Raw genomic sequence first — 23,747 nt, 5'->3', positions numbered from 1 at the left:
GTTGTAATTTATGGGTACTTTTTTTTTTTTCCTATAACAAGTTGTTATTTGTTAGTAGTCAATTATATATCCGTGCGTGACATGATATCAAACAAATTGTATGATCGAGTTTTAAGCGAAATAAAAATCTCGCTCTAATGTCTTCCATGTGCATATGTAATCCGAGTGTCTTGTCAATATCAACAAGATATTGTACACTCATATCATTTTGAGTTTTTTCTTATTTTAATGGCCAATGATACTTTTTTAATGTTTGTATAAGATTCGTTTTTAAGATTATAATTTGATTGGTTGATAAAATGACTATGGATGTTAATTTAAACTAGATGTTAATTTAGATCACTTAAATACTTTTAAGTTCTTATAAAATCAACGAATTTTGATTTTAATTATTGTATTTACTTTTTTAAAATTTATTATAAAATAAGTAAATTTTGATTTTAATATTTATAAAAATATTTTTTTTATTTCTCTAAAATCTAAAATCATTATTTTTATTTCTAACAATAATTTTAAAATATATAAATAATATTTATTTTAAAAATTAATGAAACTTTTTTTTGGAAATGTTACACATGATATCGGTCACTTAATCTTTTAATCAATAAATAAATAATTAAAAATAATTATATAATAATGAGAACTAAAAAAAATAATTCTAAATTTTAGAAAAAAAATAAATATTTTTGTTACAAAGATTAAAATTAAAACTTTTTGAATTGACTAAAAGTATATTTAATATATATATATATATATATATATATATATAATTTAGATTACATATATTATTTTTGACCTTAGTGGTTCAAAAACAAAAGAAACAGAGGAGAGGGCCCAACCGGGTTCGAACCGGTGACCTCTTGATCTGCAGTCAAATGCTCTACCACTGAGCTATGGACCCTTATATAATAATGACAAATTAACTAGGTTGTTGATGATAAACAAAATTTTGTAGATTATGATTAAAAGCCAATTTCCTTCTTCTTCTACTTTTTTTTTTTTTTTTTTACCAACTTTTCCTTTTTCATTTTATCTTCGGCAATTGATTAATTTAAATACAAAAGTAATTACTATAACCTACATTATATAATTTTTTGTAATTATACTATAAAAAATATTCTCTTTTTAAACAATAAATCATATCTAACAAACATTTCTCACCTAACACTTCAAAATATAAACTTAAATTGTATCAAAGATCTTCCTAGATGGTATGAATAGGAATTTATGGTTGTGAAGTGTTGGCAAATAAGATACTAGATCTAGCATGCCACTATCCATAGACAGTCATTGAGAAGTTGTGATTTATTTCCAATCAATTGAATGTGTTTGGCATGTATCAAAATGTAAGACCAAGTTTTGTGTTTTGTCCGAAAGAAAAAACTTAACTCTCCTACCTTCTATGTGCATGAGTTGTGAAGAAAATAATGAGCGTTGTCTCACTGATATCAACCTGAAATTGAAAAGTTGCTTAATTTTGAGTTTTCCTTAATGATGAGTTTCTCCCACAAATACTTAGCATGGAGCTGAAATAGAGAAACATTTGACTTTTCGGTGCCTATAAGCTCAAACTATAGACCAACATAAACTGAACAAACTGACATGTCAATGTGGCAAAAAATTGAAGCATATCTCTCAACATAAAACTTAATCCACTTCCCTTTTTGTGTTACCAAGCTCTACAAGTAAAGTCAAGAGAGCTTCACACATTTCACAAGCATCATGTTCACTAGGACTACGCTTTTTTGAAGAGTACACCATCCAGGCATGATCAAGCTTCATTTTTGGCCTTACAACAACTGATCCTGGAACTTCGGCGTCACGGCATGTCACTAGGCCATCACTCTTTTCTCCATATCTGAGCCGCAGGTGGAGAGCACAAACAGCCATGGCAGCAGATATAGGAACCATTACAGGAACTTGGTGTCTTGATTCAAGAAATGAATCAGACTCAACAATCCAAAGTTTTCGTAGAGGGAGCCAGGGAAGTTCTGCATCAGCTATTTGAGTCATTGTTGCAAGAACGCCAGGGGCAATGCTTGCTTCAGAATGGAAGGAGATCAGAGGAATATCTAAGGGGAGCTTGTGTTTCATGATGAACTCCTTCCGCTTCACGTATGTGAGATCCTCCAAAGCCCGCATGTCACCCTAAAGTATATGTAACTAGCACACAATTAACAACGAAGAGTGTTGGGAAAAACCCAAATTTCAGACAATCCTAGATCATTTTGAAAGGATTATTTTTGTTATATACCAAGTCCCATAGTGCTGAGTATGAGAAGACATATTGGGAGAAAAATACAAGTTTCACGTCGGTTAGAAATAAGATTAATAAAAAGTATATAAGTGAAAGACAATGTTTACTTTACAAGTTAGTTTTGTAATCAAATCCACATTTTGAAAGAGGAAAAGAAAAGGTTGACAAACATATATAGATTTAATACTATGAGTTTTATTAAGGACTTGAATCCTTTAAAGTAAAAAACATAATTTCGATCATTAGCAAGAAAATTAATGGTTCATATTTCAACACATTCATGATTTGTTACCAATGTACACGTAATATCAATAGTTGATTTTCTTATCAGCAACTAAGATTACTCGCTTTAACATCTAATAACGATAGTTGCTCAGTTTAGAGGTCTCAGATCCGAACTTTATGTACATCAACAATAAAGGAGGCCAAAATCAGATGCAGTCGAGACTTACTAGGATTCATCCTGGCATTAAACCTGAGGAAGTTGAAGTAAAATGAAACATGATGTGCTATAGAGAATCTCTACAGTAGGCTAGTTGCCAATTTTAAAACAATAAGTCCATATGAAAGAAGAACATCTTAATCAATTAGCAACATCAAATTCATTGAGCAGGTGTAATAGAATACAATAAAGTGAAAGTTTCTTTTTATGCTACCATTAATAGGTATAAGTTGAAATAAGCAATCAGTACTCTCAAGTCCAAGCACAAACTTAATCGCATAGAAAATAGTTACCTTAATTGTTTTGCATATTATAAGTTCCAAGATCCTCCGTGTTTCTTTGTCAGCAATCTGGCCTTCACGGAGAATATCAGAAGCTATAGGAGAGCCACCATATGGACTCTGAACCAGGGCCAAACCAGCAACTTTGTCCTTCAGGTCAGACCAATACATAGATAATGCAGCAGCAGCATCAATCCCACCCTTACTGTGTCCCAGTAGCATGACAGGCCTGCTTGAACCCCAGTAAATCTCCTCAATGTATAGCTTCAGTTCCAGGGCATTTTGTTCTACGGATGCCTTAAAAGAAAACAAAAGTAAATCTCACTAACAAATGTCACTAATAATAGGTAACTAACTAGCCTATTGTAACTAACTACTAATGAGGTTTTCATAACAAAATAGTGGAAAGAAGAAATTGATCTTTGAAACCGTGTGCGTGCAGAAAAAATTCAAAAGGTACATAAATTTTGAACAAAAATCTAGATGAGTCTCAGCCAAAAACTACAGAACCAAGATTTGTAGTGTGAAAGGAAAATTAGTTGCATTGGTTAAAATCGGTTGAATAATTTAAATAAACTAGTGATCAATTACCTCACTCTGAACTTTTGCAATATGGCAAGCTAAGCCCATCTTTGAAAAGAACCTCTTAGTGGCAACAAAATACAAGGGTCCATGATTGCTAAAGAGACCTGTAACAAGAGACGTGAAGCTTCTAATCTTAAAATGGAATTATATGTATATCTCAATCGCAAAGGAAGATAGAAAAGATTTTGACATACCTGGAATTAACAGATAAACAAATGAACTAGGTAGTGAGTGCTTTCCATTTCTTTAGAATATATTGGGAATACGAATCAGTATCTATTATTAGATTTCATGATATAATTTCTACTGGCTATTTTAAGTTATGAGAGTTTATGGACTGTTAAAAAGTTTATGGGGTACCTTATGTCAGAAAGCAATTCCAAGAATCTTGAAGTTCCATCCTGTACTAGAGGCATTCCAGGAGCATGCTGCAACCATCCAATATCATCAGAAGAACCACGCAAGGTTTTCACCATACGAGATTTAATTCTGAGAAAGCCATTATTTACGAACTATCATTATATAAATGTATTCAGCAAGACAGTAACCAAAAGGATTATGTATACAGTTACTTTTTCTGGCTAAATGATTCAAATCACAATGGATAGACTAAAATGAATAAAGAGAATTTGGAAAAGAAGCAATTTTTTTTCTTGAAAATATATCATTCCGACCAGTTTGCTTCCATAAACCCTTTACCTATGAACATGAACTTGGGCACATTTAATGCATGACAAAGGATATCTCCAGAAGGCCATTCCCAAACTCCAAGCATATATTAGACCGTATAATAGGAGTGTCAAACTGCACAAATATGGGGATAATACAACAACAAAGGCATAATTACAAAATGCTGCAAAGTATTAACAAATAATGGACAACTTTTCCTAATATTCAGGAGAAAGAAGTGAAATTAAATAAATAAATTGATCAATGAACACTCAACTTCATCTAATTTCAACATCTAATCTGTTCATTAAAAATTCGTTGACTGAGTACCAGCTAGACTTAAATTTAAACTCATGCTTTGTTGTTTGTCTGTAGTATTGTTAAACACACAAAATAAAAAGGTTATTTACCCTTTTAAGAAAAAGGAAGGAACAGCTTCAGAGATAGAAATGGCATATAGAACTATAGAACTCGTATCTACAAGCAGTTCTTTACTGTTGTTAGAGGCTCTTTTTTCAAAGATTCCATGGTTTTCCCCTCCGATTTGGGAAGGTTGCAAGGATGTGCTTCTGGTTGAACCGTGAACTGAAGGGATGGCCACTGGAGTGACCCCAAGACTTTCTGTGTACCTAGCTATTTCTCTAAGTACAAGATCCTCTGCAGTGTTGGCATCATGTAAAATGTAGCTATATTATGTTTTACAAAGGCACACAGAAAAAGATGATTGGAAAATTACAGCTTTCTATATTTGTATAATATGCTCCGTGAAAAGGAGAATAATCTAAAGCAATCATGCAGAGACGGAAATCAAGAACTCACCTATAAATTGTAAAAATCGGTCACTAATATAATTTGTCAATCTAAAAAGTTTGGTGAGTATGTTATCCATGAATTAGCAAAATCCCATCAAATCATTGCCGCGGGCCTGAAATGAGGAAGATTTATACAAAAATGTTTTTTGTAGCAGACATTGACATCTGAGTCACAAATGATCAAGCTAAGTCAAAAACAATTCATTCTTATTATGAGCTTATGACAAAGTTTAACAAGGAATTAGAGGAGCTAACTACTATGAGCATGACTACCATTAATGAAACTTTCTCCCTATTGGCTGAAAAATTATAGTTCGTAAGCTAATCCATGAAATGGGTAAGGAGTCACTTTGACAAAAAGGGAGAAAGCCTATAGCAAATAGAATTCAAGTTAAGAAACAAAAGAGCAATCCACTTCAACACAGACAGAGAAATAAAAGATTATATTTTTTCTTAAAGAAACACAGATTGATCCAAGTACGCATAGCAATATCTCAACGGAGAAGACCAAAATAATTGAATGTGGATAGAGTGGTTTACAACATATGGTTGGAACTTGAAGCCTGTCAAAAGAAATGGTTGCAAGTTGCAAATACAGACACATTTTCTCCAAAAAGAATATCAGTGAGAATTTTTATATATAATTAATTTATAAGAAAGCAAAGAATGATGGGATGTATCATGGATAGCTATGTGATGTGAGCAATCGTTACCTTGCTTTATCACATCAACATCTCCTTCGAGGCAGTTTAATTTTAAATACAGTAAAATTAATTCTTAACTGTTCAACGTAATCTGATACATCTTTAAATTAATGTCACCTATAAATTTTACATTGAAACACATAAAATAATGTGGTTGGTCCACTCGTAATTTTTCTTTTATAGCATGCATTCCATGCCAACTTAAACATATACTCGATTTTTTGGTTCATAACGGAATGGGGCAAGCCACAGTTTTTTTTTTTTTTTTTTTAAACTTATTTTGCCTGCTTTCTCTGAAATTCACAGAAGCTTTTTAAGTCAAGGTTTGTATTTTTAAACTGTCACTCACAAGTGTACCACAAAAAGTCAAAAGTAGCGTCTATTTCGATCCAAATACAGGATAATGGTAAAAACAACCTTAAAGTGTGGGATCCTCTAATGGAATGGATAGGACAGAGATGATTATTGCCTTCTCTCTGAAGAAAGACGGGACACGTGGAGTATTGGGAACAAAATCCTGGGATGTCGTGGACCTTCTGTAATTTCATGAGTCGGTTTCTGTTACAAGTGCCTCAGTGGCTATAAACATGCTAGTGATGAGAGAAAAAAATACACGTTAATAACTAGTCATGTTGATAGTAAACTACTTTAATTAATCTCCAACAATGTGATAACAATGGAGATAACATGCACATATTAGAAATGGTTTTTTATGACTATATGATCCCATTTGTGGGTACCTTTTTAGTTATAAAGCAAATAAATAAGTGTTTATTCTGATTTTCGAAAAAATTGTGATTCCTCTCAAAATAGATAAAGCTGGAAACTCACGGGAAATAATCTGTTTACAATTATATATATTTAACTTAGATCATTGATAGCTGCAGGATTCTAAACATGCATTGCAGTTCAGATATGCTTTGTACTGTGAGAGCAAAATGGAAGAATAAGATCATCAAGTGATAGATTTCCAACTAGAAATCAATCCCCAAACTCAAGGCAACTTATGCACCTAAAGCAGAAAGCAAGAAGCAATTCTATTTTTCTTTTGGCAATCAGAACTAAGGGATCAAGACAAAGGACGCTGAGGATGACAAGTGACAACAGATCGAGGGTGTGACGTGTGAGAGGATCTAAAACACAATCCTATCTATTGGAATTGGACACAAGCCCAAACCCATTGCTCTGATAAAATATTTGTATTATTGAAATCTAAGGCAACTTGAGGCTGCAAGATTGGCATTTAAAAACAACAACCTGACAGTCAGTTGTATGTGTAGCACTATAAAAATTTTAAAATATGGCCAAGAACAAAAGTACAACAAGCTTTTGTTATTGGTTAATTACGTGCTTCCTTTGCATACGTTCAAGAGAAATAATAATATGATACAGCATTTATCCATACAGAACAATCTAAAACCGAGTACATATCCCAAGTCCCTACTATATTCTTTCACGAGTTCTCATTATCAGAAATTCCCACTTCTTTTTCATAAGGTCTTGTGAGGTGTGCTTCTGCATTCTTTTTGAGAGGGCTCGAATGCATCATCATCTCACCTTTATTTGAAACACTCTATTATACCAAATTGAATGAAGGGTCATGTGGAAGAGGTCATACTTCAAGGGTTTTACATGCCAAAAAAAATGTTTCTGAGCCTTTCTGACCCCAAGTTGCAACTTGAGATACTTCTCTTGTGACACTGAAAGAAGTACCTGCTTCAAGTTGGGAATATCTTTCTCTGCAAGGATTATTGAGAACGCATCCCAATTCAAAACCTCAAAAAAAGGTGGCACAAAATTGTCAGATATAATCACAGGCACACACTCATAAAATATGGCTTCGACCACCCGTGGACTATTGACCTCATACCCTTTAGGGCATATACAGTATTTGCTGTTCTTCATGTGATGAATGTAATTCATTTTGTTTACAACACCACGAGGCATTGGGCCATATATCTTCATATCAGGGTCTTTCTCCTTCCAGTGTTTTAGCAATATTGGACGCAAATAACCATGCATATTTCCAGCATAGAAAGCAAGGATGGATCGTTGGTGAGGAGGCTTTCCTCCCAGATCTCTCTGAGGATTTTTTACTGACCGGACATAAGCTTCCGGAAGAGAAACATCCCTTCCTATTTTAAAGCCTTGAGTTACATCAGCATTGCAGAGGGCTTTTATGCAGTATTCCATATGGTGTCTCGTTTCATATGGAGCCTGCAACAGTCCAGTTATAAATCTTTTACTAACATGCTCAAAAGCAGTGTTATGCTACACACGAGACTACTGATTTATTTACTGACGTGCAAACTACAAAAGATATCTAAGGATGATGTAACTTAGCAGAACACTTCATATAAGAGTGAACTGTTTTACAACGTGATTCCATCAAAGTTTGTTATGTTTTTACCCTTAAATTCACAAAAATGAACATGATATAGATAGACAAATACGATTCCTCAAAGTGAATATGTCACACCTTAAGACATTAAAGAGACATTCAATTCAACCATCATATATAAAAAAAATTATGTTGGAACTTGGAAGGTTGGAACAGTATATGGTTCATGTGCAAGAAGAAATAAGGGGAAAAAAATAAAGAACATATAACATACCCAATCATGGCAAGCAACAAGAAAATGGTCAGCACCACCAGTTCTGTTGAAGTAATGATATTTTGCAGAAATTTTATCTGTATAGTCCTTCAAAAACCGACGGAGATTTGTTCGATTATGAGAGTTACGTACATAAAGGGACTTCTCTAACATACGTGAGCTGAATGGCATGTAGAACATGTGGGCCTTTGCAGGATCCCCCACAACAAAATGCTTATTTTCCTCCATCAATTTCATAAACCAACCCTCCGAGGCATACAGGCCCTTAAGTATAGGTTCATGGAAGATGGGTTTATTTCCATCCTGGTATATATAAACTTTGAGTGTGCGTTCCATGAGCTCATAACTCCTGCAAATCTCAAGAAAAAAAATCAGATGATCTTGAGCTTTGGTCATTAGTAGGTCAGACATAAGTCAAAGGCATGCAGGTTCAAACATGTGAAGCCCAATATCATATTTAGAGTAAATATTAAGATGAATTTGTGATTAAGGTACATTCCAAAATTATTATACCCTTAAGGGAAGTGTTCTGAGTCAAAGCTCAAAAATTTAAATGATCAATTAGAAGAATCAGGTGTATGAAAAACAAGCTTGAGTCAGAACATATGCATGTCAAGGAAGGACTTACTTTAGTTGAGTTCATATTTCCTTTAATAAATCCATCAAGCATACCTTTTGAACATAGAAAGATTGCGAAAGAGAGGAGCATAAAGCTCTTTGTCATGTGTTACTATAGGAGCATGCTCAATCTCCAACCTTGCAGCAAGAATTTCCAGGTCAAGTTTGGATGACCACCTTGGTCTCTGCAACCAAAAATAGAACTCCAGATTGAAATAACCATAACAGTAACTTGTCCAGGTAGCTAGTTCATAATTGACAAAGATACTGATATTAATACCATTGCACGAGAAGACGCACGGCGGCGCACTAGTATTTGGTTCATCTCCTGAATTAATGTTCTTGACTTAGGTGGCATCATACACCTCATCTTTCTCCTAGGAGTCCTCACTGCAGTACTGTTATCTGATACAGAAATGACATTTTTCTGGGGAAAATTTTCAAGATGAGGCAGATTAACAGAGGAAGTTGCACTGTGTGAGGTATGAACACCAACCCCATTATGTTCCCTTGAATCCGTATTGTTATTTTTTACCAACCTAGAGGTTCCCCGTTTTGTCTCCAAAAATTTCTTCACTGAAAAGTCAATCTCACTGCCCTTGGCAAAAACTGCTATGAAATTTTTGGAACCGACACTCTCCAACTCCAATCTGTCACCTTTTCTGACATCTTTCTTCCCAGCTAAACTGCGAACATCATTTCTATCAGCCCCGAGTTCAAAAACATCATTATTAGAGTTGTTTCTTTCGGAGACTAAACCACCCTTTTCATCATTGCGCATTCCCTTTTTCTCACCGAGCCCAACTTCATCTTGAACAATAGGAATGTGCACTTTTTCCACCGTAGCAATGACAGCAGGAGAACCTGTTGGTGGATTCCAAATGGTGGAGTACTTTGGAGTTGAATGTAATGATGGAAAGCTAACTTTGTCATGCTTTTGGTTTTGGGGCACCGAAGACCATGGGGCATTTCCATTTCCATATGGAACCAATATTGACTGAAATAGTAAATAATTAGCAGCAAGTACCGCCAACAGAAAAAGCAATTTCCGGTTTCTCATGTGACATAAGTTCATAACAAGTGAAAATATTGAAACAGGTACACCATTTAAGAACCGAGATGACACCAAAATCACTTCATTCTTCGAAAATTAGCTTTAATCTCCTCATTCCCAACACACTGCTGCAAACATAAGTTCCCAAATAAATCACTAGGGAAGCTTGAAGAACAAATCAACGGATCCTATTAAGAAAAATGGAACATTAGATAGTTACGAGGGTTGCAGAAAGGCTAGAGAATTATTGTGACTGAGATCAAGTAATTAAACGAGTAGAGTCTAAACTTTTACTATTTTCAACATGCATGGAACTTGAGGAGCATGAAGAAAGCGTAAGCAAAGAGTTCAAGATTGTCATTTGTTTCATCTCTTCACTAAAGGGAACAAGACAACGTAGGGAAGTGGAGTATGCAGTACTAACCTCAGTACAGTAAAGATCGAAAAGACACACTTTGAAGTTTGAAGCACTCTCTCACTAACTCTCTCTCCTATTTCCTGTATTTGACTTTCTCGGCACCAAACAAAGAAAGAAGTACTCACGCCCTCGAACTCAAAACATCAAATTAATTAATTATTTAATTACTTCACTATTTATTTATATAATTATTTTTAATAATTACTGTGAAATTATTTTTTTTATTTATAATTATTTATGCTTCTTCTCTCTCCTATTTTATTCTCACATCTTCTCTTTCTTATTTTTTATTTTCCTTACTTTTGTCTTCTTTCTCTATAGTATTCCATGTTCGGTTTATTAAAACTTTTAACTTTAAACATTATTTTTATTTTATTCTTTTTCATTCTCTCGTTCTCGTGGAAATATTTTTTTTTCTTTACTAATGAATAATTTACAAAAACAGTTTTATAATACTATTTGTAATATTTTGATATTATAACACAATAAAGATTTATTGTTTTATATAATATATGAATATTTTTTAATTTATTTTATTATAGTAAAAGATAGATGAGTTTTATATATACTAAAGATAAAAATAACAGTGATAAATTTTATGTGTTCTAAATTTTTCACAAATTTCTTAATATTTGACATCTTATATAGAATGTATTTGAGAAAGATTAATTTTCTAATAAATATTTTTTTTCTTTTTTAAAAAATAAGTTGCTTTTTATGAAGCTAAAATTATAAATTTATTATTATTATTCAACAGATTTTTTCTTTTTAACTTATGTACTACATAATTATTTTTTTAAAAAAATTTAATGTATTATATTTTTATAGATTTTATGATTTAATGCTAGATAATTGAAACAAGATTTAAAAAAAAAAACTTAAGAAAATTAGTCAATACAACTAGATTAAATTAAACCTAAAATATTATCATCTAAATGTTTTTTCTTTCTTTTCTCATCATATCAATCAACACACTTTATATTTTTAAAAAATATAAAATATTTTTCTTACCCCAATTTTTATTTTTAAATGTCTCTTTTCCTCTCACACCATATCAATTAACACACTTTATATAATTATATGATATTTAAAAATATTTTCTTTTCTTTTTAATTTCTTTAAAATTTTATGATTTTTTGTGTTTTATTTATTGTGCCAAAATTAATTATTACTGAAAATTAAGTTTATTTATTTAATTTTCAATAAATATTATATATATATATATACATATATATATATATATATATATATATATATATAAATTATTAAACAAATTAGTTAGATTCTTAAACTCATTTTACTAAGCGGGACATAGTGGGAAGGGAGGGACAGGACAAGACAAAATACAAGTCATTTTGTCACTTCCACTTCTAATATTTCTTTTAAATTGATTTACTGCATAATTATTTAATTTTTTTTAAAAAAATTTAACGTGTTACATTTTTATAAATTTTATGATTTAATATTAAATAATTGAAACAAAATAAAAAAATCTTAAGAAAATTTGAAAATAATTGTAAAATAGTGAAATATATTTATTATTTTACATTTTAAAATTTGAAAATATTTGAATTTAAAAACAATTTTTTAAAATATTAAAATATATTTTCCATGCCGTAAAAAAATCTTATAAATTGTAAATATTTTACGTAAAATAAGAAATATATATATATATATATATATATATATATATATATATATATATCATACCCAATAAATACAATATATACATTTAATTTAAAATAAAAATATTAAATAATAAATTTTTTTAATAATTAAGTATTTTCTTAATGGTCTTCACTTTTTTTTTGTTATGTTCGACACTATAAGATTGATTTTCACTCATTACATAAACACTAAATATTTTCAGTGAGAGTGTATTATTGATTGTCTTTTTAACACACATACTTCTTCCGAACTCAATTATAAACTTTCATTAATTAAATCTTATATTAAGAATAAAAAAGTGTTAATTAAATATAAAATATTTTAGAAATGATATTATTAAATAGAGTAAACTTAGTTAATATTTATTTATATTTAAATTCACGAATAATATATATTTTTTACTTGTATGAGTTTGAAGTGAATAAACCTCAAAAAAAGAATGCACACTCCACACGAATAATCAATCCATTTTTTCTCTCTCTTAACACTGGTACACACATTTTTTACACTTACGCTTGTTTCTTTTATCATCATTAAAGTGAAAAATGAGAAGCACTTTATCCTCTTCTTCTTCTCCTCCATGGCTATGGCTATGAAGCTCTCACACACTTTCCCCATCTTCGGCCCACCCCTCGACCCAAACCCAAACACGCGCCCATCCACGGAGCTCCGACTCTCCCGCTGGACCAGCCCGCCCTCCAATGCCCGCCGAAAGCCCCGCCCCACCGGCCCACTAAAGAGGTCCAAAAGCCCACCACGGCCCAACGTGGACCCGCAATCGCACCCCGCGCTCAGGTTCTCCAACATTCCCAAATCGAAGCCGCGGCCGGTAACCGCCATCCCCGAAAACGTCAAAATCAGCGACGACGGCCTCTCCTACCTCATCGACGGTGCCCCGTTCGAGTTCAAGTACAGCTACACAGAAACCCCCAAAGCCAAACCGATCAAAATCCGCGAAGCTCCGTTCGTGCCGTTCGGACCCACCACCACGCCGCGGCCGTGGACGGGGCGGGCGCCGCTGCCGCCCAGCAAGAAGAAGCTGAAGGAGTTCGACTCGTTCGTGCTTCCGCCGCCGCACAAGAAGGGGGTTAAGCCGGTTCAGTCGCCGGGGCCGTTTTTGCCGGGGTCGAGTCCTCGCTACGTGAAGACGAGGGAGGAGATTCTGGGGGAACCCTTGACGCGCGAGGAGATTCGTGACTTGGTTAAGTCCTGCATGAGAGCCGAACGCCAACTCAACATAGGTTGCTTCGTCTCTACTTTCTTTTTTTTTTTTTTTTTGCGTGTTTTTGAGTTTGAAACTTGAAACTGGAAAGTTCAGTGTCTCTTTTTTTGTGTTGCTAGGTAGAGATGGTTTGACGCATAACATGTTGGATAATATACATGCTCATTGGAAGCGGCGGAGGGTTTGCAAGATCAGGTGCAAGGGAGTGTGTACTGTGGATATGGATAACGTGTGTCACCAGTTAGAGGTTCCATTCTTTTCTTTCCTTTTTTAGTTTATTTTCTGCAACATCAGCACACAAATTTTTACAACGTTAACTAATTAGAAATCATGTTAACTATCACTTCCAACCAATATAGTTGTGGTCAATGAATGAAACCACTTCCACCGGCATAGCTCTCCCGACTGCTTATTTCCTCCATTCAGATTGGATTCCTTTACTCAAGGGAAACCTGACTCAATTGGAGTACAACTTATATCTCTGCTAGGCAACTTCACTCAATAACAATTGGTTTTAAGATGAAATCCTACATAATATAGAGCCTATAATTTATCTTGGTAAGTCACCAATTCTAGTATTCTTGCTTGTTCTGGCATGCTATCTATGGATTGCACCACAACCGGTCTTGGAGCAATCCTGGTGCCTATCCTAACGGGTCGTGGTGGTGTTGGAATATTCTACATCACCAATTGTTTTAAGATGAAATCTAACCCTTGCAACTTAAACCAGTGAACATTGCTGATAAACAGAGCAAAACATAACATAGTTAAATATGTATTTGTGTTGAATTAAATTCACCACCTAAAGTATTCAAACAATCCTACAGCATTACAGTATGAATTAAATATAATTTATATAAATCATGATAGGTATGATTTTTAAAGTAGTTATGGTTGATGTATAGATTGTTCACTCCTTTTTTTTTTTAACTAAAAAATAATAATTTAAGTGTACTGACATGGTAAATGGTTTTGACTTCTTTAATAACTACTTGAAAGTTCTACTTGTACCTAGCTTGATTCCTAATAAGTTGATGGTTGACTGATGTAAAAATCTTTACTTGCGTAGAAATTAAAATAATAAAAAAAATCATGAGAAGTTTTGGAAGCAATACTTTTACTGGGTGTTGCTTTGTTACAGTGTTTACTTTTTCTCCTTTGCTTTTTCTAGAAAATAAAGTGGTAAAGCAATATAGGTCAGCATGTCATATTGGAGAAACTCTCATTCATGTCTGATGTTTGGAACACTCTTTTGCAAGTTGACAAGTTCTTTTCTTTGGTTTTCCTGTATGACCTTAAAATGTCCGTTTCTTTTTCTTTGCAATGGTTTACCTTAACCTAGTTTTGTGTAGTGGCTTGTACCTTAACATTTTTCATTGAAAAGATATCAATCGTGTTTCATTGTTGCGTAATGTTTTTTGCATATTTTCGTCTCCTCACATATCTTGCAACCCTCAATCACTACCATTGATGTTGATGATGAGGGGAGGAAAGATGATGATTGAAGAAATGCGAGTGTTGAAGGGAAATGGAAATTTGCAAATAACATTGACCTTCATTATTTGTGTTCCTCATGCCTCATTATCTGATTTTCCAGGAAAGGACAGGGGGGAAAATCATATACCGAAAGGGTGGTGTGTTGTACCTGTTCCGAGGCAGAAACTACAATTATAAAACACGCCCACATTTTCCTCTGATGTTGTGGAAACCGGTGCCTCCAGTTTATCCTAGGTTGGTTCAGCGAGTTCCTGAAGGTCTAACACTAGAAGAAGCAACTAAAATGCGTCAGAAGGGAAGCACATTGATTCCCATATGCAAGCTAGGTACCTTTTTAAGGAAATTCACCAGTTTATCAATGAAGAAAAATTAATGCTCACCTGGCATCTAGCTGTCTTTCTCTCTCTCTCTCTCTCTCTTTTTCTCCCTTTCTGATACACATACTTAATTTTAATGCATTGGCTATTTTTCCTTGTTACAGGAAAAAATGGTGTTTATTGTAACCTAGTAAAAACTGTCAGAGAGGCATTTGAGGAGTGTGAACTAGTGCGTATAAACTGTCAAGGACTAAATAAAAGTGACTATCGAAAGATTGGAGCTAAATTGAGGGTATAACCAATTTTGCATCCAGTGTTGAAGATCATCTGGATCAGATTTTTTCCTATTGTTTTGGGTTTTTTAATGTTAATTAATGAGGATGCTATATTAAAATATTTCTTTCACATCTATTCTTTTGACTGTAGGATCTTGTTCCATGCACATTGCTTTCGTTTGAATTTGAGCACATACTTATGTGGAGAGGACCAAATTGGAAGTCCTCTGTTCCAGATCTAGGAGATGACGACTTCAAGAAAGCCAATAAAATTGAGGTTGACGATAAAAATTATGAACCACCGCTGTCAGAGGCCCTAGAATTCTCAGCACCAGCTCAACAGAAGAACCATGTAGAACATGCAAGCAATTTAACACATGACACTAGCATTTGCTCTAGTTCAAGTGATGTGATTTTGGAGAAGGTCGAGGTGCCATATCCCATTGAAAATAGCAATCAATCTATATCTGGGGTTACTGAAGTTGCTTCACTTACAAAATCGTATGAAGTTGAAACCACAAATAATGCCACAGGCTCCGATGCTGAGCCTGAACCTTTCACGAGCTCCAGTCCAAGTATGACCTTATCAGACTATAATAGCCATGCTGAATGCTCCTCAAATGTTATGAGTGAGAGCCATGGAATCGAGAATGTAATGGATAGCAAAAGCTTCAGTGATGGTCTTTCTGCTTCAATTTCAGGATCTGATGCAACACTAGGAGGTAATTATATCATTGGTGACATAGATCCTCATTCTGATAAGTTGCTAGATGCTTTGGTAGAAGCAGATGTCAATCAGCCACCTAGGTCAGCTGCTCCTTGTATGAAAAAAATCTTATTACTGTTGGAACAAGCTGTTGAGAATGGTGGTGCACTTGTTTTAGATAAAGATTCTTTGGATGCGGACAATATTTATCAAAACACTGTCGCCTTTGCCAAATCAGCTCCACCTGGACCAATTTTTAGGAAACACAAAAAGGTTGTGGCTCAAAAAAGTGATAAGCAACATGGTTCAACTTTGGAGACCAAAGAAACTACCACTGTTTACATGAAACAGAAAAGGGAGAAGAGTACTAAAATTCATAGAAAAACAAATTTTGATGACCAATTACTGAATGTTGTACCACAAGGAACACTAGGAGTTGATGAACTTGCTAAACTTTTAACATGATGCTAAATGCTGTTTTCAAAAGTTCTGATGCCATTGTAGTGCATTTCTATTTCATTCGAATCATACTTGGTGCATCTGTTAACAATATGATAAATTTTGTTCTGCTCTGTCCGTTGCATTACATTTGTTACGTTGCGTAGTATAATTACAATATTATCTCGATATGGTTTCCTCGCTATCATTATTTTATTATCGACTTCCTCATAACTTTAGCCTATGGCTCGATGTCTAATGCTGTGTGAAATAAAATGAAATGTAACGGAGTGGTATGAAACGAAATGAGATAAAATTATCATAACGTTGTTTTCACATTTCATGAAGAAATGGTATGGAGGTTTCATTTCATTGTTTGAATTGCAGGTGGAGTGAAGAGATTGTTGAATAATAAGATAGTCTATCCATATTCTCAGGTTGGAATGGGAGACATAAAATTTTAACACGAAACGGATGAATTGCATTTAACCCTTATTTAAGTTTCACATTTATTGTCATCTTATTTTAAAGACTTTAAACAATGATAACTAAAATCTTTGTAGTTCATTATATAACTTGTCACTACTCTAAATATAACCTTAGAAGAAAATTCTCATCGCTGGGGAAAAGAAATTCAATAAATATTAAAACAACAAACTATATATAAAATAAATGCCCTAGCTCATTTATTCTTTAGACAAAGAAATTAAAGTAAGAAACAATTGGCTCAAAAAAATAAAAACCCTAGACTTAATAAATCTATCTTGTTGAGAATTTTAAACAGCCGCTGCTGGCTTTAGGTCTTGCTCCGACCCCTCTCTTACAACGTTCTTCCAGAACCAATGGTTTTCAAAAAGAAGATAAATCTCTTCAATTGGAACTTTCTTGGTTTCCGGCAAGAGGAAGAAGACAAAGCAACTCATGAAGACAATTAAGGCAGCAAAGAGCAAGAAGATCCCATATTTGAGGTGGCAAAGTGATAAGAGGAACAGTTGAGCAACAAGTGCAGTGAAGATCATGTTGACACAAACCACAATACTCTGTGCAGCTGATCTTATCTCTAATGGAAAGAGTTCACTAGGAACCAACCATCCAAGAGGACCCCAAGATCTCCCATACGCCAAAACAAATAAGAAAATCACAATCACCAGCAACGCACTGGTTCCTTTCCCAAGTTCTTTGCCGTGTCCAAACTCCAACGCCAAAACCACAGCCGTAATAATCTGCAAAGTTCAATCAGCAATTCCATTAGCATTGCATTTGTTAGATGATGAAACCCAAGGACAATAATAGCATAAACAAGTATTTACCATGCAGCAAATCATTTCAAAGCCGGCTTCCAAAAAGAATTTTCTTCTACCAAACTTGTCAACCAAAAACATTGAGATGACAGTGGCAACAAGGAGAGCTCCATTAGTAATAAAAGATGAAAACAATGCAGCATTAGCACCAAACCCCAAACTCTGGAAAATGACAGGGGCATAAAAGAGGATGGAGTTATTCCCAGTTAGTTGCTGGAATGCTGGAATCCCCAAGGCACCTATAATCAGCTGTGGCCTGTACTTCCTCTTCAAAAGTGTACTAAATGGGCTTGTCACTGCTCGTGCTTCCTCACTCGCTTCTTTAAGATCTTCAAATTCAGCATCAACATTCTTGGTACCTCTAACTTTCTCCAATACCTTCCTTGCTTCATCCAACCTTCCTTGCTCCACAAGGCTGTTAGGTGTCTCCGCACAAAAAATGCCTCCAAAAAGCATAAGAATTGCTGGAACACCTGCCAAACCCAATGATATCCTCCATCCATGGGGATGGATTTTATCAGTGAAGTAATTCACCAGATTTGCAATTAAGATTCCAGCACAGGTTGTGAACTGAAACAGTTGGTTAACTGCTCCTCGGTTCTTAGCTGGAGCCATTTCTGAGAGATACAATGGAACAGCCTGCACAATTGAATGCACCGGTAAGAATAATATTTCTCTATAACTATTATGTCAATCAAGTGTCAAAATAAATGTTTGATTGATTTTGGAGCGATTGACTTACTTGGTTGCCAAAACCAATGCCTCCACCAAGAAGGACCCTGCCAATGATTAGCATAGCAATGTTCTTGGCTGCTGCATTGAGGATTGCCCCAGCAAGGAAGCTGAGGGCTCCCGCTATGATACTGGCCTTTCTTCCCTTCTTTTTTGTTAAGAAGGAAGCAAAGAATGTCATGACCAGTGCTGAGAAATAGAGAGAGGATGTAAACAGCGTCAGCACTTGGTTGTCATATTTACAATAATCCGTCTCATTCAGATGCTCATGCTTCCTTGTGTACACGTCTGGGAAGAATTCCTTCAGGAAATCGTCCATTGAAGTCACACCACCTGAAACCACAACATCCCAAGTAAATCAATGTACCAACCATAAATTATCAAGACACTGCAGTCTGCAACTAAAAATGCCATTTAACAGTGATGCACATTGTTTAACATCACAGGAATTGCTTCCTATGGAATACGACGTGACTGATTATCCTTCTCCAAAGACATTTTGTGATTTCTAATGCCTAGTAAAAATAAATTCAATTAAGATAAACTGAAAATGTTTTTTTTAGTCTCATCATAACTGACATAGAATTAACCAGTAATATTTTTTATAATAATGATTTTAAAAAATAATAGTTAGGATAATTTTTAATTAATATAAAAATCTTCATACTCACGAATCAAAACTAAATAAATAGAACTAAAAGAAGCAGTGCAGAATCGCCGGAGAATTGCAGGTGCAGGTATCATGAATTCAACAACGTACGACATTGTAGCCGAAATTCTCGGCAAAGTTTTCCGGTCAAGTAAGATATGCATGAATATGATATTCATATCGAATATCGCATATGCTGCTGCTGCTGTTGTTTTAAGATCGTTCCGTAATTTAAAAAATCAAAACTATGTTTTTTCTTTCACAACAAAAATTCATAAAGAAGAGTTTAAGCCAACAAAATATATATATATATTCATAAACTGATAATTAACAATGAATACGTAGACAACAACAACCACAATACTAGTCCGGCGTGTTCGTTTTTAAAAAAAAAATAATAATAAAGCCAGCAACATCAATCATTAAACGCAGGACATCCAATCTCACATATTCCTCCTTAAAAAAAACAAACACGATGTCAAATTCGTGGTGAACAGATTTAATTGTCTTTGATTATTTTTCATTCAATGTAATTCAGGAACGTGGTGAATCTCAAAGATAAAAAAAGAAGGGGGGGTTAAACGAATAAAAAGAACATTAGATGGGCGAGTTAGAGTGAAATAAGAAGAACATTAATGCAAACAGAATTGAGAAAAAGGAATTGAGAGAAGAAAAGGGACCTGAAACACCGAGATCATAACCGAAAAGAGAACCACCAAGAGCCCCAACAAGGCATGTAAAAGCAAAATAATAAGTGAACTTGTGCTCGTAAAGATGAGCCCTTTTCCCAGGGGCTCCACTTTCCACTCCTCCACCTGCCATTGCCCTCTCACTTCTCACAATTCACAATTCAGAAGAGAGGTTCACCAACTACTATACAAGACACACACTTTTCACTTTCTCTTCACACCCACTTATTCTATATATAATAGTCTCAGAGTCAACCTACGTAGCTTTTTTTTATTTTATTTTCTCTTTTAATTCAAATAAATAATAATTATAAAAGATATAATCTAATTTTCGTTTTTTTTATATTTTTTTTATATCAAATAAATCTATTTTTATCTCTTATTGGATAACGTCCAATGACAGTGTACGTGAGTTGGACGGGTAACAGCTAACAACACCCTAAAATTACGTAAACATAATTAATGTGTACCAATTTTTATTTTGGGAGAAAATGAATGTGTAACCCTTCAAAACATAGAACACACAACTTGCATTTAGTGGTACGCCATTATGTCCAGATTAGTCTTTTACATTTTATTTTTCTTACCCTTTTCAGATATTAAATATGTTAAGCTAAGATCATTAGACAGTGGGTTTTAAATTATAGTGTAGAAATGAGGATAAAGATGGAAATGAGTCAGATTTGAATGTGGCTTAATTGGATTTGGAGTAAAGACTAAAAGAGTGTTCCAATCTTATCCCGTCATATCTCGTGCCAACTTGTCAATGGAAAATGCATATTTTGTCTAATTGGGTGGCTGTGGCTATTTTTGTCAACAATCATACATGCATTCTATTATTTTATTTTTAAATTTTAAAATAGTCAACTGTTGTCTCACAATAACTGTTACAAGACAGAATGTATCCTAAACCAATGATAAGATAAAACTAATTATCATTATGGCTGGTTCGGTTTCAAAATTCAAGGATGGGATATTTAAATTAGTTTCTTGTTGATAATTAGTTAAACTTAGATTTATCTTAGTTTGAAATTGATAAATAAATGATCAAATTTAACGATAAAATAATTTCTTTAAGGACTTAATTTAAACTTTTTATTCTCTGTTACTTTTATTTTTAAGAATTTCATACGGTGACATTTACAATAATTACATTAATAATTTTACATTATTATCTAATTACAAAATTTTATATAATGACTTTTATAATAATTATATTAAAAATTATATTTATCATAATTTTTATTGATTAACAATATATTATATATTCAATGCATAAAAATATACTCTTAATTTTTTTAACCAGTATTTTAGTATATTCATTATTCAAGCTAAATGTCATTATATATAAATAAAATTTATAATACCTATATATATTTTAATATAAGTATTATAAATAAATACTAGATGTTCATTGTACAAGATAAATGTTCACTAAATTATGCATATAAATAAATAATAGGTATTTTAATATATAAATTTAAAATTTATATAAATAAACATTTTTGAATATATAAATCAATCCATATATATTAAATATGGCTAGCATAATTCTAGTCTCACTTATGCAAATTAGTTATTAATTGTCAATTTTGAGACATTAGACCATATTCATGAATAAAAAAATAAATGAACTTCTATCTTGTATGAGAATATTTTTAAGGAAATTTTCTTTAATAAAAGGGTTTGTAGAAGTTTCTTTTAACTTCTTATCTAATTTAATTTTTATTTATCATATTTATTTATAAATTAAATAATAATATTTTAAAATAAATTATCAAAAATAAAGATAAAATTTTGTTACAATACAAATTAGTTATCATAAATCTAAAATATAATTTATATTTTTAAAAATATTTATGTATATAAATTTTAAATATAATTTATATATTCTAACATAGTATTTATTTATATACATAATTGATGATAAATTTTAATTATATATAATAAACATGTTTCTACATTGCACATGCTAAAATATTAGTTATATTTTATATTTATAAAAAATAATTAATATTGTAACATAATAATACTTTTAATCATTGGTAATTTATTTAAAATTATTAAATTTAATTTATAAATATATATGATAAATGTAACTAAATTGAAATAGATTAAAAAAATTAAAAAATCTAAAAACTTTCTCATCCAAGAAAATAATCTAAAAACATTTTTTTATATAGAAAACCTAATATTAATATCGGATAAGATAATTATTGTATTTAAAGTATAGAGATTAATTCATGTATCTCTACTATCTTTAAAAATATAATATCACATAATTAAACTTTATAATAAATAATTAATTTTAAATATATAAATTATATTTTAGATTTATAATAAATAATTTATATTGTTATATAAAATATTTTTTTTATTGACAAATTTTTTCAAATAAGTATGAAGATATAGTCAAAGATATAATAGGTTAAAACAATATTAAAATAAATATGAAAATAATATTTTCAAAATATAAGTGGGTAAAAAAATATTAAAGTAAATATAAAAAAAAAATATGCAAAGGTATAATACCTAAAGCATATTTTATTTTAATATTCAATTATTACTTTTTAGATAATACATCGTTCATTTGACATGAAAAAGTATATATAAACGTACTTACATTTTTTTAGAGTTAAATTCACCTTTTTCACAAAGTAGAATACTCAACTAAGAATAAATGTGAAAAAAAAGTAGGGATTGCGAAACATTTACAAAATAAATAATTATTTTAATTTATATATGCAAAGTGATTAATAGATAATGTAACATAATTATTTTTAAAAATAAAACATTTTAGGGATAATTTTTATATTTTGATAAAGAGAATAAAATATACAAACAAATTAGGAATTTTCAGAAAAAAAGAATAAAATATCATTTATAAGGAAAATATGTAGAATTTTTTTTTTACTTTTTAAATAATATTATTTTTAATAAATATTTAATATACTTAATATTTTTTATATTTTTAAGGAAATTAATGAAAGTATTGTCGATATGTTTGTCACATTCAATAATAAAAACACTTTAAAAAAGTAATAAAAAATTAAAAGGAAATATTATTATGCTAACCTTTCATTTATCTATTTTTTTTTTTATAAATTTTGCATTTCTTTATTTACCAAAAATTTAAAAATCCTCTTTCCTCGATAACATGCACATACTCAATATATTAACTTTAGGCTTTTGTTCCTTTTCATCTTTGTTAAAAGAAATGAAAATAGTAAATTTTATCAAATATAACGACCTATTATGATTGTTATACTTAACGATTTAATTACTAATAAAAAAAATATAAATACAATTACTTAAAATTAATATGCACACAATTACTATTAACACATGTAATAATATATGTATAAGAATAAAAATCAATTATAAAGTAATGAGTGTTCCTCGATTGGAACTACAACATGTCTTGTACACATATATACAATAATTCCACTAAAAGTATGAAAGTCTTAGTTGTGTGTCAAGTAACAACTACGAAAGAACTACCACACCAAAGTAATATAAAACAACGCCACCATCTAGCACGACTCTCAACTAGAACTTCTCCTCCAAATATTTATGTCTTACTTTTATACTAAGTATAATTATTGCAGTTTAACCACAAGAAAACATGTAAGGGTAAGTTAAAATTTAAGAGAAAACCACATAATAAGTATTGGAGGAAAAATAATTATACTATCAACTTACTTTAATATTTTATCAACTTGCAACCTTTCAACACAACACAACATGCTCTTTAATTAGAACAACACAGCATAACAGCATATTAACTCAACATTCCAT

General features: G+C 32.1%; 4 protein-coding genes and 1 non-coding gene across 9 annotated transcripts; 1 reads left to right on the top strand and 4 right to left on the bottom strand.

The window, feature by feature from the left end:
* Positions 1-829: 829 nt before the first annotated feature.
* On the bottom strand, positions 830-901 carry TRNAC-GCA (transfer RNA cysteine (anticodon GCA)). Its single transcript has one exon. It is a non-coding gene; the product is annotated as a tRNA-Cys (tRNA).
* A 547-nt stretch (positions 902-1,448) lies between these two features.
* LOC109804243 (uncharacterized) lies at positions 1,449-6,925 on the bottom strand. 3 transcript variants are annotated; one of them, XM_029272423.2, is made up of 9 exons: positions 5,587-6,925; positions 5,054-5,159; positions 4,645-4,891; positions 4,265-4,369; positions 3,926-4,054; positions 3,760-3,809; positions 3,572-3,669; positions 2,993-3,277; positions 1,449-2,148 (listed from the first exon to the last, which is right to left on the bottom strand). In XM_029272423.2, the coding sequence occupies exons 2-9, from the start codon at positions 5,121-5,123 to the stop codon at positions 1,648-1,650; spliced, it is 1,485 nt and encodes a 494-aa protein (XP_029128256.1). In that variant the 5' UTR covers positions 5,124-5,159; positions 5,587-6,925; the 3' UTR covers positions 1,449-1,647. The 3 variants fall into 3 exon arrangements, with proteins under 3 accessions (XP_029128256.1, XP_082925161.1, XP_020221624.1); XM_083069035.1 differs by having other exon boundaries at positions 5,590-6,925; XM_020366035.3 differs by having other exon boundaries at positions 5,054-6,925.
* A 142-nt stretch (positions 6,926-7,067) lies between these two features.
* LOC109803596 (Exostosin family protein) lies at positions 7,068-10,614 on the bottom strand. 3 transcript variants are annotated; one of them, XM_020365234.3, is made up of 5 exons: positions 10,462-10,614; positions 9,264-10,225; positions 9,038-9,168; positions 8,366-8,714; positions 7,068-7,967 (listed from the first exon to the last, which is right to left on the bottom strand). In XM_020365234.3, exons 2-5 carry the CDS (start codon positions 10,056-10,058, stop codon positions 7,299-7,301), a joined length of 1,944 nt encoding a protein of 647 aa, XP_020220823.1. In that variant the 5' UTR covers positions 10,059-10,225; positions 10,462-10,614; the 3' UTR covers positions 7,068-7,298. The 3 variants fall into 3 exon arrangements, with proteins under 3 accessions (XP_020220823.1, XP_020220824.1, XP_029128255.1); XM_020365235.3 differs by having other exon boundaries at positions 9,264-10,165; positions 10,462-10,585; XM_029272422.2 differs by lacking the exon at positions 10,462-10,614 and adding an exon at positions 10,332-10,454.
* A 2,016-nt stretch (positions 10,615-12,630) lies between these two features.
* LOC109803889 (CRS2-associated factor 1, chloroplastic) lies at positions 12,631-16,626 on the top strand. Its single transcript, XM_020365560.3, has 5 exons — positions 12,631-13,364; positions 13,465-13,592; positions 14,943-15,168; positions 15,324-15,451; positions 15,586-16,626. The coding sequence occupies exons 1-5, from the start codon at positions 12,704-12,706 to the stop codon at positions 16,603-16,605; spliced, it is 2,163 nt and encodes a 720-aa protein (XP_020221149.1). The 5' UTR covers positions 12,631-12,703; the 3' UTR covers positions 16,606-16,626.
* Positions 16,627-17,198: 572 nt separating this feature from the next.
* On the bottom strand, positions 17,199-20,169 carry LOC109803713 (sugar transport protein 14). Its single transcript, XM_020365398.3, has 4 exons — positions 19,941-20,169; positions 18,622-18,944; positions 17,889-18,518; positions 17,199-17,801 (listed from the first exon to the last, which is right to left on the bottom strand). The coding sequence occupies exons 1-4, from the start codon at positions 20,080-20,082 to the stop codon at positions 17,355-17,357; spliced, it is 1,542 nt and encodes a 513-aa protein (XP_020220987.1). The 5' UTR covers positions 20,083-20,169; the 3' UTR covers positions 17,199-17,354.
* Positions 20,170-23,747: the final 3,578 nt, after the last annotated feature.

The sequence above is a fragment of the Cajanus cajan genome, chromosome 2 (assembly GCF_000230855.2).
Source record: "Cajanus cajan strain Asha chromosome 2, NIPB_CcT2T_4, whole genome shotgun sequence".
In the NCBI taxonomy this organism is placed as follows: domain Eukaryota; kingdom Viridiplantae; phylum Streptophyta; class Magnoliopsida; order Fabales; family Fabaceae; genus Cajanus; species Cajanus cajan.
The sequence above is the reverse complement of the archived record's forward strand: the minus strand, read 5'-3'. Positions and strand labels throughout refer to the sequence as shown.